Source organism: Crocuta crocuta, unplaced genomic scaffold, assembly GCF_008692635.1.
Source record: "Crocuta crocuta isolate KB4526 unplaced genomic scaffold, BGI_CrCroc_1.0 scaffold430, whole genome shotgun sequence".
NCBI lineage: Eukaryota > Metazoa > Chordata > Mammalia > Carnivora > Hyaenidae > Crocuta > Crocuta crocuta.
The window spans coordinates 2,781,797-2,794,593 of record NW_027527934.1 but is presented as its reverse complement, the minus strand read 5'-3'; the positions used below and the strand labels follow the sequence as shown (position 1 = coordinate 2,794,593).

The 12,797-nt window shown below is 38.9% G+C and overlaps 1 protein-coding gene across 1 annotated transcript in view; it reads right to left on the bottom strand.

Moving 5' to 3' along the window:
- Positions 1–9,849, bottom strand: part of KCMF1 (potassium channel modulatory factor 1) — a 73,359-nt gene extending 63,510 nt beyond the window's left edge. The window contains exon 1 of the mRNA XM_077751911.1: positions 9,600–9,849. Coding sequence (XP_077608037.1) covers positions 9,600–9,618 — 19 coding nt within the window. The 5' untranslated portion in view covers positions 9,619–9,849. The remainder of the gene's footprint in view (positions 1–9,599) is intronic.
- Positions 9,850–12,797: the final 2,948 nt, after the last annotated feature.

Here is a 12,797-nt window from a genome sequence, read left to right as displayed (position 1 = left end):
CACCTGAAACTAATATAATATTCTATGTCAATTATACTTCAATTTAAAAAAAAATCCCACAGTAGGGGCGCCTGGGTGGCTCAGTTGGCTAAGCGTCCGACTTCAGCTCAGGTCATGATCTTGCAGTTCGTGGGTTCAAGCCCCACGTCGGGCTCTGTGCTGACAGCTAGCTCAGAGCCTGGAGCCTGTTTCAGATTCTGTGTCTCCCTCTCTCTCTGACCCTCCCCTGCTCACCCTCGCTCTCTCTCTCTCAGAAATAAATAAAACATTAAAAAATTAAAAAAAAAAACCACAGTATCTTTTCAAGTCTTCAGTCTAAATGTCAGTCTTTTGGAAATGCCTTCTCTGACAACCAAAAAGCACTCTATTCCATTTGCTAACTCCATGGAACTTGTAATAACTGATTTGACACTTACTGCCTCAGTCATACTATAGCTAGTTTATCTAATAGACCTAGAACTTCCAAGATCCCCCTCCAAGAGGAAAAACTGTTTTCTATTTGTCTCCATACCGATCACAATACCTTATACATAAGGGGCTCCAAGTTTTGGATTAGACAGCGTTGGCAGTGGTTTTCAAATAGCAATTCACAAACAATGAGTAGAATGGGAAATCAGTCTAGGAGGTCACAACCAGTATTTTTATTTTAAGTGGGCTTCATGCCCAGCGTGGAGCCCAACACAGGGCTTGAACTCACAACCCTGAGATCAAGAGTCGGAGGCTTAACTGACTGAGCCACCAAGGCACCCTTAGTATTTTTGTTTTTAATGAAATAATAGAAAATACCTCTTTCATAGTAAAGGTAAGTACTGTTTTGTAAAACTTATTTCTTTTTTTTTAATGATTTATTTATTTCTGAGAGAGAGAGAGAGAGGCAGCATGAGCAGGGGAGGGCCAGAGAGAGAGGGAGGTACAGCATCTGAAGCAGGCTCCAGGCTCTGAGCTGTCAGCACAGAGCCTGACGCGGGGCTCGAACCCACAAACCGTGAGATCATAACCTGAGCTCAAGTCGGACGCTTAACCGACTGAGCCACCCAGGCGCCCCACTTATTTCTTTACATATGTATGTAACTATTGGAGAATATCAAAAACATTTCTTACTATGAGTTATATTTTTCAAAGTTTGAAAGTTGCTAACATAGACGACCCAATTTCTAGGCTCAAGGGTTTTACATTCAAACTAGGGAAATATCTGCTCTCTACCAAACCCCACAACGTACAAGAAACATTAGCTAAATGAATACATAGATACATGAGTGCTGAGGACCAGAAAGCTTAGGAGTAATGAGTGTAGGGGAAAGTTTAGAGAAACATTTCTTAGAGATGTTGAAATGTGTTACACCACCAGGTATTTAGTTTCCAGCCTTTGCCATTTGTTTAGCCAGAAAGACCCCTCTCTAGAAGGGCTTCGAAAATGTGTTTCTCAATGCACTCACAGTTAAACAGTCCTCACCTCAGCCCACAATACAAGGGTCTGAAGGATCTGGCCCTGGCAGGGCAACTTTCTTACCCCTTTCCCTCTAATCATGGTCTTCCAGCCACAGTGGTCTTGATGCTGTTCCCAGAACATTCCAAGTTTCAGCACATCTGCACTTGCTATACCTTCAGCCATATCCTTCTTTCTTTAAATATCCTTCACTTACTTTTTTCTTTTAATGTCCCATCTTCAAAAAGGCCCTCACTGACCACAGTATCTAAAGCAGCTCCCCCCCCATTCCCTTAACCCACTGAATGGTTTTTTGTAACACTTGTCAACTCCTAACACTTTATTACATATCACATATTTATTCTTTTATGGGCTACCCCATGGAACCACAAGCTTTTTCTGTAAACAGCTAAATAGTAAATATTTTCAGCTTTTTCTGTCACAATTACTCAACTCAACCATTACAGTATAAAAAGAGCTTAGACATATGTAAATGAGCAGATGCAGCCATATTCCAATAAAACTTTATTTACAAAAACAAGCAGCTAATTAAATTCTATTCCTGAAACCAATACTACACTATATGTTACCTAACTTGAACTTAAATATAAATAAAATAAAATAATTAAATATCACAGGGGCAACTGGCTGGCTCACTTGGTAGAACATGTGACTCCTGATCCTGGGGTTGTGAGTTCAAGCTCCACGTTGGGTATAGAGATTACTTACACATAAATAAAATTTTAAACAAACAAGTAAACAAACCAAAACAAGCAACCAGCCAGGTTTGGCTCACAGACCTGATATATTTCTTCTAATAGAATGTGAGTGAAACAGGGACAGGAATCTTCTGTTTTGTTCACTATGGTATCCTTGAAGCCCCAAGTACACATTCAATTAAAATGTTGAGTAAATTAATAGTACTGGTCTAGAGTGGGGAGCCACACTTCTCTCCCACCTCGTCAGGTGACAGTAACACAGTGTTCAAGAAGAATGAAGCCAAGGTAGCAACTGTACTTCCATTTGATTAGTACCATACCCTAAAAAAAATGGTGCCACAACCATTGTGTGCCTGTCACCAGTGATAACCATCTCACACATAAATGCCTCTGGTCATAACTGGGTCCAGGTAGAAGCTTGTGAAAACACAAATTCCTGAGCTCCACCTCCAGAAGCTCTGATTCAGTAGGTGCAAGGCAGGGTCCAAGAATCTGCATTTCCAGCCAAGTTCCCAAGTGATGCTAAGAGTGCTGGTCCTAAATTACTCTTTGAAAATCACTGGGTGAGAGTACCCAAACCATATAGTACTACTATTTTTATACTATTAAAGAAAAAAAAAAGACATAAATTCCTGATGTTCCAAAGATCTGACTATAGTGGGACTGAAAAAGAACAGAACATAAAACCGACTGCTCTGTGGAACTGCCGCTTCAGTGAAATGAAGGCAAAAACACATAAGGTCTTTAATTTTTAACAGACTATCTCTGTAACACTATTTTTATTTGCAAATCTAGTTCTAACTGGCTAAAACAATACACCAAACAGGTAAAAAAGAGAAATCACCAGTGGCTGGCTAACCTTGATAGTGGGCTGGCTATCAGTTCCATAATCTGTTTTCTTAAAATTACTTTTTAAAAACTTTTTTTTAAAGTAATATAGGTTTAAAATGCCCAACGTGGGGCCTGAACTCATGACCCTGAGGTTAAGAGTTGCATGCTCTACTAAGCCAGCCAAATGCCCCAATTTTCTTAAAATTACTTTAAATAAGAGTCATAACCATCTGCTTTTCTATTGTTAGATGCCAAAGGCCTTTTCCAGATGGATACTAGAGATCCAATCTCATTACAATGACATACACCTACAATAAATTACCAAGCCTGGATGAAGGTCACTTTCTTCAAATGATGAAAAGTCTATCCTCACCAGATAGTATCCAAACTATCTTCTGAACCCACCACAATACAACTTGCAATGGACTAGTAACAATTTTTACAAATTTTACATTTGTCATCACAGAGGACTTAAAATAATCTCCCAAACTCACATTAAAATCACCCTGAGGACATTTACTTACTTTTCCTATCTGAAGGGCCCACAGAGGGATTATAATTTATATACATTTATAGCTGCTTATAAAGTAGTTTTCTATTATAATGATTAAATGTTGCTAATGTAGGTTAAAAATTTTTTAACTGAAAAAGGTAAAATCTGGGTTCTTAGGAAATTAAAGAAGCAAAAATCCAGAATGTTAATAAACTCACCATTAAGTAGATGACAATACTACATCAAAGTATACCTACAAAAAGAGACTATACATGATCAAAAAATGTATTGGCAGACTCCCAATGCCAAGTCTGAAGATAATTCTCAACTAACATAAAGTATTTTTGATCAAAATTTAGCATCTGAACTAAAGTGTGCTAAGGGTAAAATGTAGATTTTTACAATTTTGTAAGAAAAAAGAATATAATAATTTTTATGTTGATTAATGTTAACTTGGAAATACTGGATTACAGTATTAAATGATTTAAATTTAATTTCACCACCTCAGTTTTGCTACTGTGGCTACCAGAGAATTTAAAATTACATGTGGCCAGGGGCACCTGCGTGGCTCAGCTGGGTAATCATCCGACTCTTGATTTTGGCTCAGGGTATGATCTCACCAGTCATGAGAGAGAACAAGCCATGGAGCCCACTTAGGATTCTCTCTTCTCTCTGTCTCTCTCTCCCCCTCTGCCACCCCCCCCCCAACTTGCCCTCTGTGTCTCTTTCAAAAAAGAAAAGAAAAAAAAATATATATATATATATATATTTCATGTGGCTTAAAAAATAAAAATACAAAATAAAATTACATGTGGCTTGCACTTATAAAAAGCTTATAGAAAACAATATGGAGCAATGAAAGAACATGAAGCTATGTGGCAGGTCTGACAGAAAATGTCAGAAACACCATGGGTCAAGTGCTTACCCACTGTCACTTCAGGTGCTAATCACCATTTTTCCTATGGAAGGGAAGATCAGTCCTTCATCTGTGACCACTATGTATATCTGTATCTATAGCTACACACACAAACTGCATACTTTACATTAATTTCAAATTGCAATTAACTGTATCAGAATCCCTAGCAGTGTTAATCAGGGTGAATGTAAGATCTCAGATTACGAAAACTACGTGGTTCCCAATACCCAAGCACCCCCAGCTCCCAGCATGTATTTATTTCATTCTTACAGAAGAGACACATCAGTAACAACTCCTTTAAATAATCTCTGCCTGTTTTACTGCAATGTCCTTAACTCCTAATTTAGAAAACTTCTCATTTCTTTGCACTGCCAAAGCTCTACAATCATAGAGGACACCAAAGGAGAATGATGGTTGAGGAAAACTAATGAAAAGAAGTACCATCTAGTTAACCGACAGTTGCTATATAACCATTAGGCCTTCACACACACAAAAACTATACTGAATACAAAAATTAAACATTTAATCCCTTGAGCTCTTTTCTAAGCATCAAAAAGATACTTACAAACCTATGAGGGATAATTTACTTGAACATACTTTAACATATGCAGATATGTGTTGAGACTTTCAGAGTCTAAGGACAATATTAAGGAAAAAAATGTACTGCTGGGCAGAACTAGAAGTAATTGAAAAATTTAAATGAAAATGGGCTTAAAAAAAGAGGGGCGCCCTGGTGGCTCAGTTGGTTGAGTGTCCAACTCTTGATTTTGGCTCAGGTCATGAACCCAGGGTTGTGGGACCGAACCCCACGTCAGACTCAGTGCTGGGTGTGGAACTTGCTTAGGATTCTCTCTCTCTCTCTCTCTCTCTCTCTCTCTCTCTCTCTCTCCCCAGCTCCCTCCCCGTCCCTCTCCTCTCCCCCACTCACATGTTCTCTCCCAAAAAAGGAGGGGTGGATGAATATTGTCAAAACATTAAAATACTTACATGATTTAACTACTCTGTCATAAGATATAAATTTTAAGGACTAATTCCAGCATATTGGAAAAGAACCACAGCCTGTGCAACAGGAAAGCACTGAATTCCCAAAAGTGTTTCAAACCCACTGAATATTATCACGCTGCAGCAAGGGTCAACAACTTGTGGCAAGCTCTGGAGATGACTTTGAGTAGTACTCAAGTAGGAAGTCTATCAATATCCACTGAATGAATGATTGAATGAATCAGAAAACTCACACATGGTGCAATATCCAGAACCCACAGCCAGTTAATCTGAAACCAGAGCCAGAAGTAAAACAAAAAAATAATACCCAAGTCTAATCCCAAGTCATTCCCCCAGGAGTCAGCTCCCCTTAAGTTTTTTTTCACTCTATGTAGTTTATTCATCCTCTCTTACTTTTATGAAAGTTCCACATTCTCTTTCCCACCATCTCCCTCCTTCTTAACCAGCTTCCCAGATAAAAAGACAGCAGTTTCTAGTCTTACCATTTTTCAGACAAGTAATAACATCTCTAAAAATCACCCACAAGTGTTCAAATGTCTGGCCTCCCAAAGGCCAGACATTGTGCTTGGTGGTAGGCTGCAAAGGTAAGTAACACTATACCTGCCTTTCAGGTACCTTGTTGAGGAGGTAGACAAGCAATTACAGTGTAAAAAAATGCTTGGAAAATAAGGGAAGAGTGCCACTAGAGGGACCCTCCACTTTACTAGGTGGGAGGGGAGGGTGACAGAGACTCAAAAAGAAACAACTCAAAACCAAAAAATAAATCATTAACTGAATATGCCTGTGACTGTTCTAACAGCTCAAGTTAGCACTCTAAAGTGACTCTCCTAATGAAAACTCTCTTACTATATACATAAAAAAAAGTTGAAGTTCACGACACTGGCACTGAGTACCAGCAAGGGGGGGGGGGAACCCCACACAATTCAGTAGAATGCTAAACCTAATTAGTCATGATATCAAGAGGCTTCACCCATTTATTGTCTGTCCCGCCTAGCTGAAGGTGACTTGACTGACCCACTCTTGTGATTTCAGTTGTTGTTTTTTTTTTTTTCTCACAGCAGTGATGGGCTTGCTGGGATCCATTCATACTTCCTCTGATACTCCTTGAAGCCAATGGCAAAGTTGCTAGACTGCTGGTTGGCACTGTGGCCATGGAAGAAATAAATGACCACATACACGAACTGCTTCCTTACTATTCAGAAAGACAACTAAAAACATAATTAACCAACACCATGGGAGGGTGGTGAGACAGGTAGTAGGGATGGGACCCTGGAAGGTGCCTAACAAGGAAATTCATCTCTTGCTAGCTTCACAATGAGTTTTCACCTCCTGGTACTCAGCATGGAAGTCTTCTGTCTCTAACTCCCTCTGGCTACAGATCATTTCCAAGCTTCATGTCCACCTTGCCTAACTTTCCTCTGACAACACTGTCCTGTCATCCTGTCCTTACCACCCCAAGAACACCCTCTCTTTTCATGATGACTCATTCCTTCCTATGGAATCTAGGTAGTATCGAAGTTCCCTTAGGGAACTGTCTTATCCCTATCTCCAACGTGAATCAGGACATGGCTAACACAAAAGTTAGCACATTTTAATTTTTTAATTTTTTTAAGTTTATTTATTTATTTTGACGAGGGAGGAGCACAGAAAGTAGTAGAGAGAGAATCCCAAGCAGGCTCTGCACTGTCAGTGCAGAGGCTGATGCAGGGCTCAAACCCACAAACCATGTGAGATCCTGACTCGAGCCAAAACCAAGAGTCAGATACTTAACCGACTGAGCCACCTAGGCACCCCAAAGTTACTACATTTTTAAAAAACTCTGATGTGTGTACTCTTAAGGGCGTTTTCCTCAATTTTAATAAATAACTTCAGCAATTGAAAAAACTATACCTTATCATTTAAAAAAACTGAAAAACATCATGGCTCCTAGTATAACACTAAAATTAATATGGAATTAATCTTTTACACAGCTTTTAATTATGGGGGGCGGCACCTGGGTGGTTCAGTCGGTTAACTGTCTCATTTCAGCTCAGATCATGATCTCAGTTTGTCAGTTCAAGCCCCACATCAGGCTCTCTGCTGTCAGCATAGAGCCTGCTTTGAATCCTGTCTCCCTCTCTCCTGTCCCTCCCAATCTCTTGCTCTGTATCTCCCTCTCAAAATTAAACAAACATTAAAAGGAAAAAAAAGTTACTTAAAAACACACACACACATAAACACACACACACACACACACACACACAAACACAAATATTTTAATCATAGAGGCGCCTGGGCAGCTCAGTTGGTTGAGCATCTGACTCTTGATTTTGGCTCAGGTCATGAGCCCAGGATCATGGGATTGAGCCCAGGGTCATGGGATTGAGCCCTGCATCAGGCTCCACCCTAAGAGTGGAGCCTACTTAAGATTCTCTCCCTCTAGCCCTCTCCCCCACTTGCACTCTCTCTAAAACAAAACAATACAAAACAAACAAACAAAAAACCAGTGGGACCTGGGTGGCTCAGTCAGCAGAAAGTGGCCAACTCTTGATTTCAGCTCAGGTCAAGATTTCATGGTCTGTGCAATGGAGCCCTGAGTTGGACTCTGCGCTCACAGCAGAGGAATTTGCCTGGAACTCTCTATCCCTCTCTTTCTGCCCCTTCCACATGCTCTCCCTCTTTCTTACGCACAAAAATAAACAAACATTTTAAGTAAACAAATAAAAATAAAATATTTTAATTATAATCAGCATTTTACTTTTAACTTTCATGAATGTAAAATGTAGGAAATGTTTCCTTTGAGTTCATACTCATGAAAATAGCTCTCCAGCAATATTTATAACGTAATTAAAAAACACACTATTTCTAGGATAACTCAACAACACTTTAACGTTCACTAAACACAGCTTTTGGAGTCTCCAGCTCAAAACAAAAACAACAAAAACAAACCTCAGCAAATGTATATGGTAGATGTCCTAAAGCTGATGTTTTTAAAATTATGAGTCATAAGAGCATGGATTTCTTTATTTTTAAGATATTGCAAGCCTAATCAAAGGGATTTGTTTGATCATTTCACATCAGAAATTTCTTAAATTTCTAGTATAAAAAAGTTTTCAATCTTCAAACAAGATTGCTGCTAATACACATCAAAATTCTAAGATTGAAAGAAGTTTCTTCCAAATTAAATTTCTAATTTTAAAACAAGAAAGTTGTATTTTATGACACTTAAACACAAATGCCAAAAAAATGGGGAAAATGAGCTTCAAAATCAACTTTTTATGAAATCATGAAGTCAAAGACCCCGGGAACAAAATATATACATTTTTATCTATCCCGTATTGAAAATCAGGGTAAATGTAATTCATGATCTATTTTACTGAAAAAGCCTTAATTTAGAATGTGATAATCTTTTAACAGATCAGAATTAAAGTAAAATAAATGGTCTGACATGTTGGCAAAAATCTTCAGTGGGAGTCAATTTACTTTACTTACAAGGAAGGCAAAAGTTACCACCTTAAAACCACAAGCCAATTAACAATCCTGGCTTTTGCAGTCCCCAGATCCTGAAATCAAAATTCTTGCACTTCACTCTGGGATCATCCGCATGTGTGCTTTTAGGGTCAGATAATATATTTAGAGACGAGAAAATGTAAATCTACTAACAAGAGTGGTACAATTTCAAAAAATGGTACAACTTCCAAAAGCTAGATTAATGGCCTATATACTTTTGTACTTTAGTTTGAAAACAAACAGTATCAGATGCTTCTGAGAGTAACACAACAATAAGATCACCTACTTGTTCACTTACTTGCTATCATTTTTACATATGAATATCTTCTAAAAGCTAGGGGAAAAATAAATCTGGTAAAGGACTCTTTGAAATCTCATTTTTTTCCAAAATCAAGAGTAGCCCACAAAAGTTAGGAAGGCACTCAAGAGAACCAATTAGATTACCTTTCTGAAGTGGGGCAAAATTAGTTAGGAATGGGGCACCTGGGTGGCTCAGTCGGTTAAGCGTCCAACTTCAGCTCAGGTCATGATCTCACGGTTCGTGGGTTCGAGCCCTGCTGACAGCTCAGAGTCTGGAGCCTGATGCAGATTCTGTGTCTCCCTCTCTCTTTGACCCTCCCCTGCTCATGCTGTCTCTCTCTCTCAGAAATAAATAAAAAACACTAAAAAATTTATTTAAAAAATTAGGAAAAAAGTTGGCAATGATTTTTATCATCAATTTACCTCCTTTATGGTCTCCCATTGTGCTGTAGAAGCTGTGTACATATGCATCTTCCCACCGGACTCAAGGTGAGCAGCCGTGTTTCATTCATTCATCCCCACATTCCTTGGTTCCTAGCAAAGTGCCTTACACATAGTAGCAACTGAAAAAAGGTTGACTGATTTAAGGCAATAAGCTGGTCCTAATTCCAGGTAATCAATTAGGCTCAAACTCATGCAAGAACATTCATAGTTTCATTTTATCTAATAAGCACTGAGTAATTTGATGTTTTTAATTTGCCAAGCTATTAAATGCATTTTAAGCTCTGAATAACATACCTATATTTAAGAAAGTGTGTAGTGAAACATTAAAAAAAATACTCTTACAAAAATACTCTTAGAAAAGTGGGCTGATTTCACTATGTGTAACATGGAACTAGATGGTGTTGGTATGAGAACATAAAGTGACTGGGCCCGGATGTAAAAAGTTTGTTAAGATGACAAGAACGTTACAAAGCTAATTAAAAAATGGAAAAGTGGAATTCTGGCTAGAAAAGTCATAATGGGCAAGCAGGAGGCTTAATGTAGAGTACTGGCGGCTCCACTCAGACTCAGTCTAGGAAGGTGGGGAGCCCTGTTTCTCACCCCTGATGAACAATTATTTCTCTACCAATCTCCATGGTGCTGCTGGAAACTGAGGTACAAACCACGGGCCAAACCAGTTATTCCCCATTACCATTACCCAAAGGAAATGATGGAATGAATACCAAGCAGAGTGGGCCCTAGTTCCCACTCTCTAAAGAGTTCCATCAACTCTCTAAAGCTCTAGTTGAGAAAAGAAGTAGGCAAATTATACCCCACAGGCCAAAGTGGGCCAAATTTCAGCCACCTCCTGTGTTTGTACAACCTGCAAGCTAGGAATGGTTTCTACATTTTTAAGTGGTAAAACAAAGAATTACATTTTATGACACATGAAAATGATACAAAACTCAAATGTCAGCATCCAAAAATAAAGTTTTCATTGGAACACCGCTGTGCCTATTGATTTACATGTTGTCTATAGCTGCTTTTGCACTATTATGGCAGAGATGACAAAGACCTTATAGCACACACAGCCTACAATATTTACTACCAGGCCTTTTACAGAAAAAGTATGTTGACCCCTGGCTAGAACATTTCTTTATGCTCCTGGTTGTATCTCCTTTCTCAGAGGTGGTCCACTGCTTCACAAGGTAGAGACTCAGCTTGACAGATGTCCATCCTGGGGCTGAGTTGTCCAAAGTTACGTCATTACATATAATATCATACAACTCATTAGGTGAGCACAAAGACAAAGTAACAAATTACATGCATTCTAAGGCACTGAAAAGGTAGCGCAATCCAAGTAGAATATTACAGGCAGCACATTTCAGATCTTTTACCAGACTACTACATCAAGTTCTAGGTCGCACTGTGAAAGGAAACAAGAACCACAGAGAATTCGGAGGTGGGAGAGATGATTAAAAAAGCTCAAAAATCATATAACCAAAGAAATGCTAAAAAAAAATGAGATTTGTTTGCCCAAAAAAGAGAAAGGTGAGAAAAGAACTAGAATAGTGAGGGTGTCAAACTTTACATTTGTTGATTAATTTTTTACTGATGAAAATAATGGGAGCGTGAACTAATAATCTGCAAAACATATATCTGACGAATTAAATGTGATTCTTAATGAGACTGCCACTCCTGCCTTAAGCCGTAAACTAGCCCCTCAAAAGATAATCACTTGTCAAATATTGTAAGTTTTCAACTGATGAATTACAGCAATGTTTCTTTTGAGAAACATCTGGCATTATGTAAGTTACCAGAAAAAGTGTGCTATTCATGTGCTGAGGTTCAGTAATATTCAAGTAACTAAAAGGTAATGTAAGTTTCAAAACCATATGCCTTTCCACAGGACCAAATTGGGGGAAATGGGTTTAAACTACAGAATTTGTGTTACATTCAAGAATCCTCACACTGTGGGTCTTTAATTACTCTAAAAGATTACTGAGGATAAAGGAATCTTCCCAGGACACCATTCAATTAGAATGGAACTATCTGGATGTTTTCCTGAAGCAGAAGAATGGGTCTCAAATCCATTCTTCCATTGCTGATTCTGTAGTTTTAACTCTCCCAGTTCTTATAAGAGAGTCTGCAGCCATGCTGCTTCATTTTGTCTTAAAGGTGGTCAGTGTACACAAAGCTACATCTAACATAAACTTTAACATCCCAAATTAAAATTTGGTTGTAGCTTTAGTAACAACTTCTTTTAAATTACAGAGATAGAGAATACATTCCCATTAAGTAGGAAAAATTGGGGAAATGGACACAGTTTCCAAATATTTATATGAGTCTAAGTCCTCTATTACCTCACACCGTCCAACACTTGTCCACAATAAGTGAAGAAAAAATGGTGTATTTCCTATTAGGTTTGAGCCTTTTAAAACACAAAATCCTCCAACACAAAATGTTCTTTGAGTCAATCCCAACAGCCCAGTTAAGCAAATTCTGAAACTTGCTCTAAATATACTTTTAATCCATCTAAGTTTTTCGATCTCGAAATTCTAAGGCCTGCATTTTCTTAAGAATACCCTTCCAATGGAGTGAAGCACACACTAATCTGACTCACTAAACTTTCTCCACTCCTACATCACCTATACAGGATTTTAAAATCAAGAGTACATAATACTTGCAAGCCACTTTCACAATCTTGCATTAACCTTACCGGGATAAACTTTTCGCCAAGTATGTTAACACTTTTTATTTATTTATTTAAAGACCTGTGGTAGCGAAACAAAGAAAACACAACCCCCTCCCCCTTTCCTAAACCATATGGCAGTAAATTGAAGTTAACTTATTTTTTTTTTTTACCGGCTCAATGCCTATACATCGTTCCTAAACGTGTTTCTCTTTGTGCCCTGGGACTAGGCTAGAGCTGTCTGCTTATTTGCAACTGTACCCCAATCATGCTTTTAGACCGAGAAACAAGTCCCAAACGCCCCCTGACCATTAACAGACCGGACCACGGTCATTTACCAGAACCTGGTTAGGTAGGTAGTGCACGCCAGGGGAGGGGCCCGCGGCCCGCCGGGAGCAAGTCCCGCTCTGACCGGGTGATCGAGCAGGGAGTTTACTCGCCGCGGCCGGGCCGGATCCGCCCCGGGAACTTGGTTACCCGAGCCCAGGGACGCGCCGAGGCCTAGC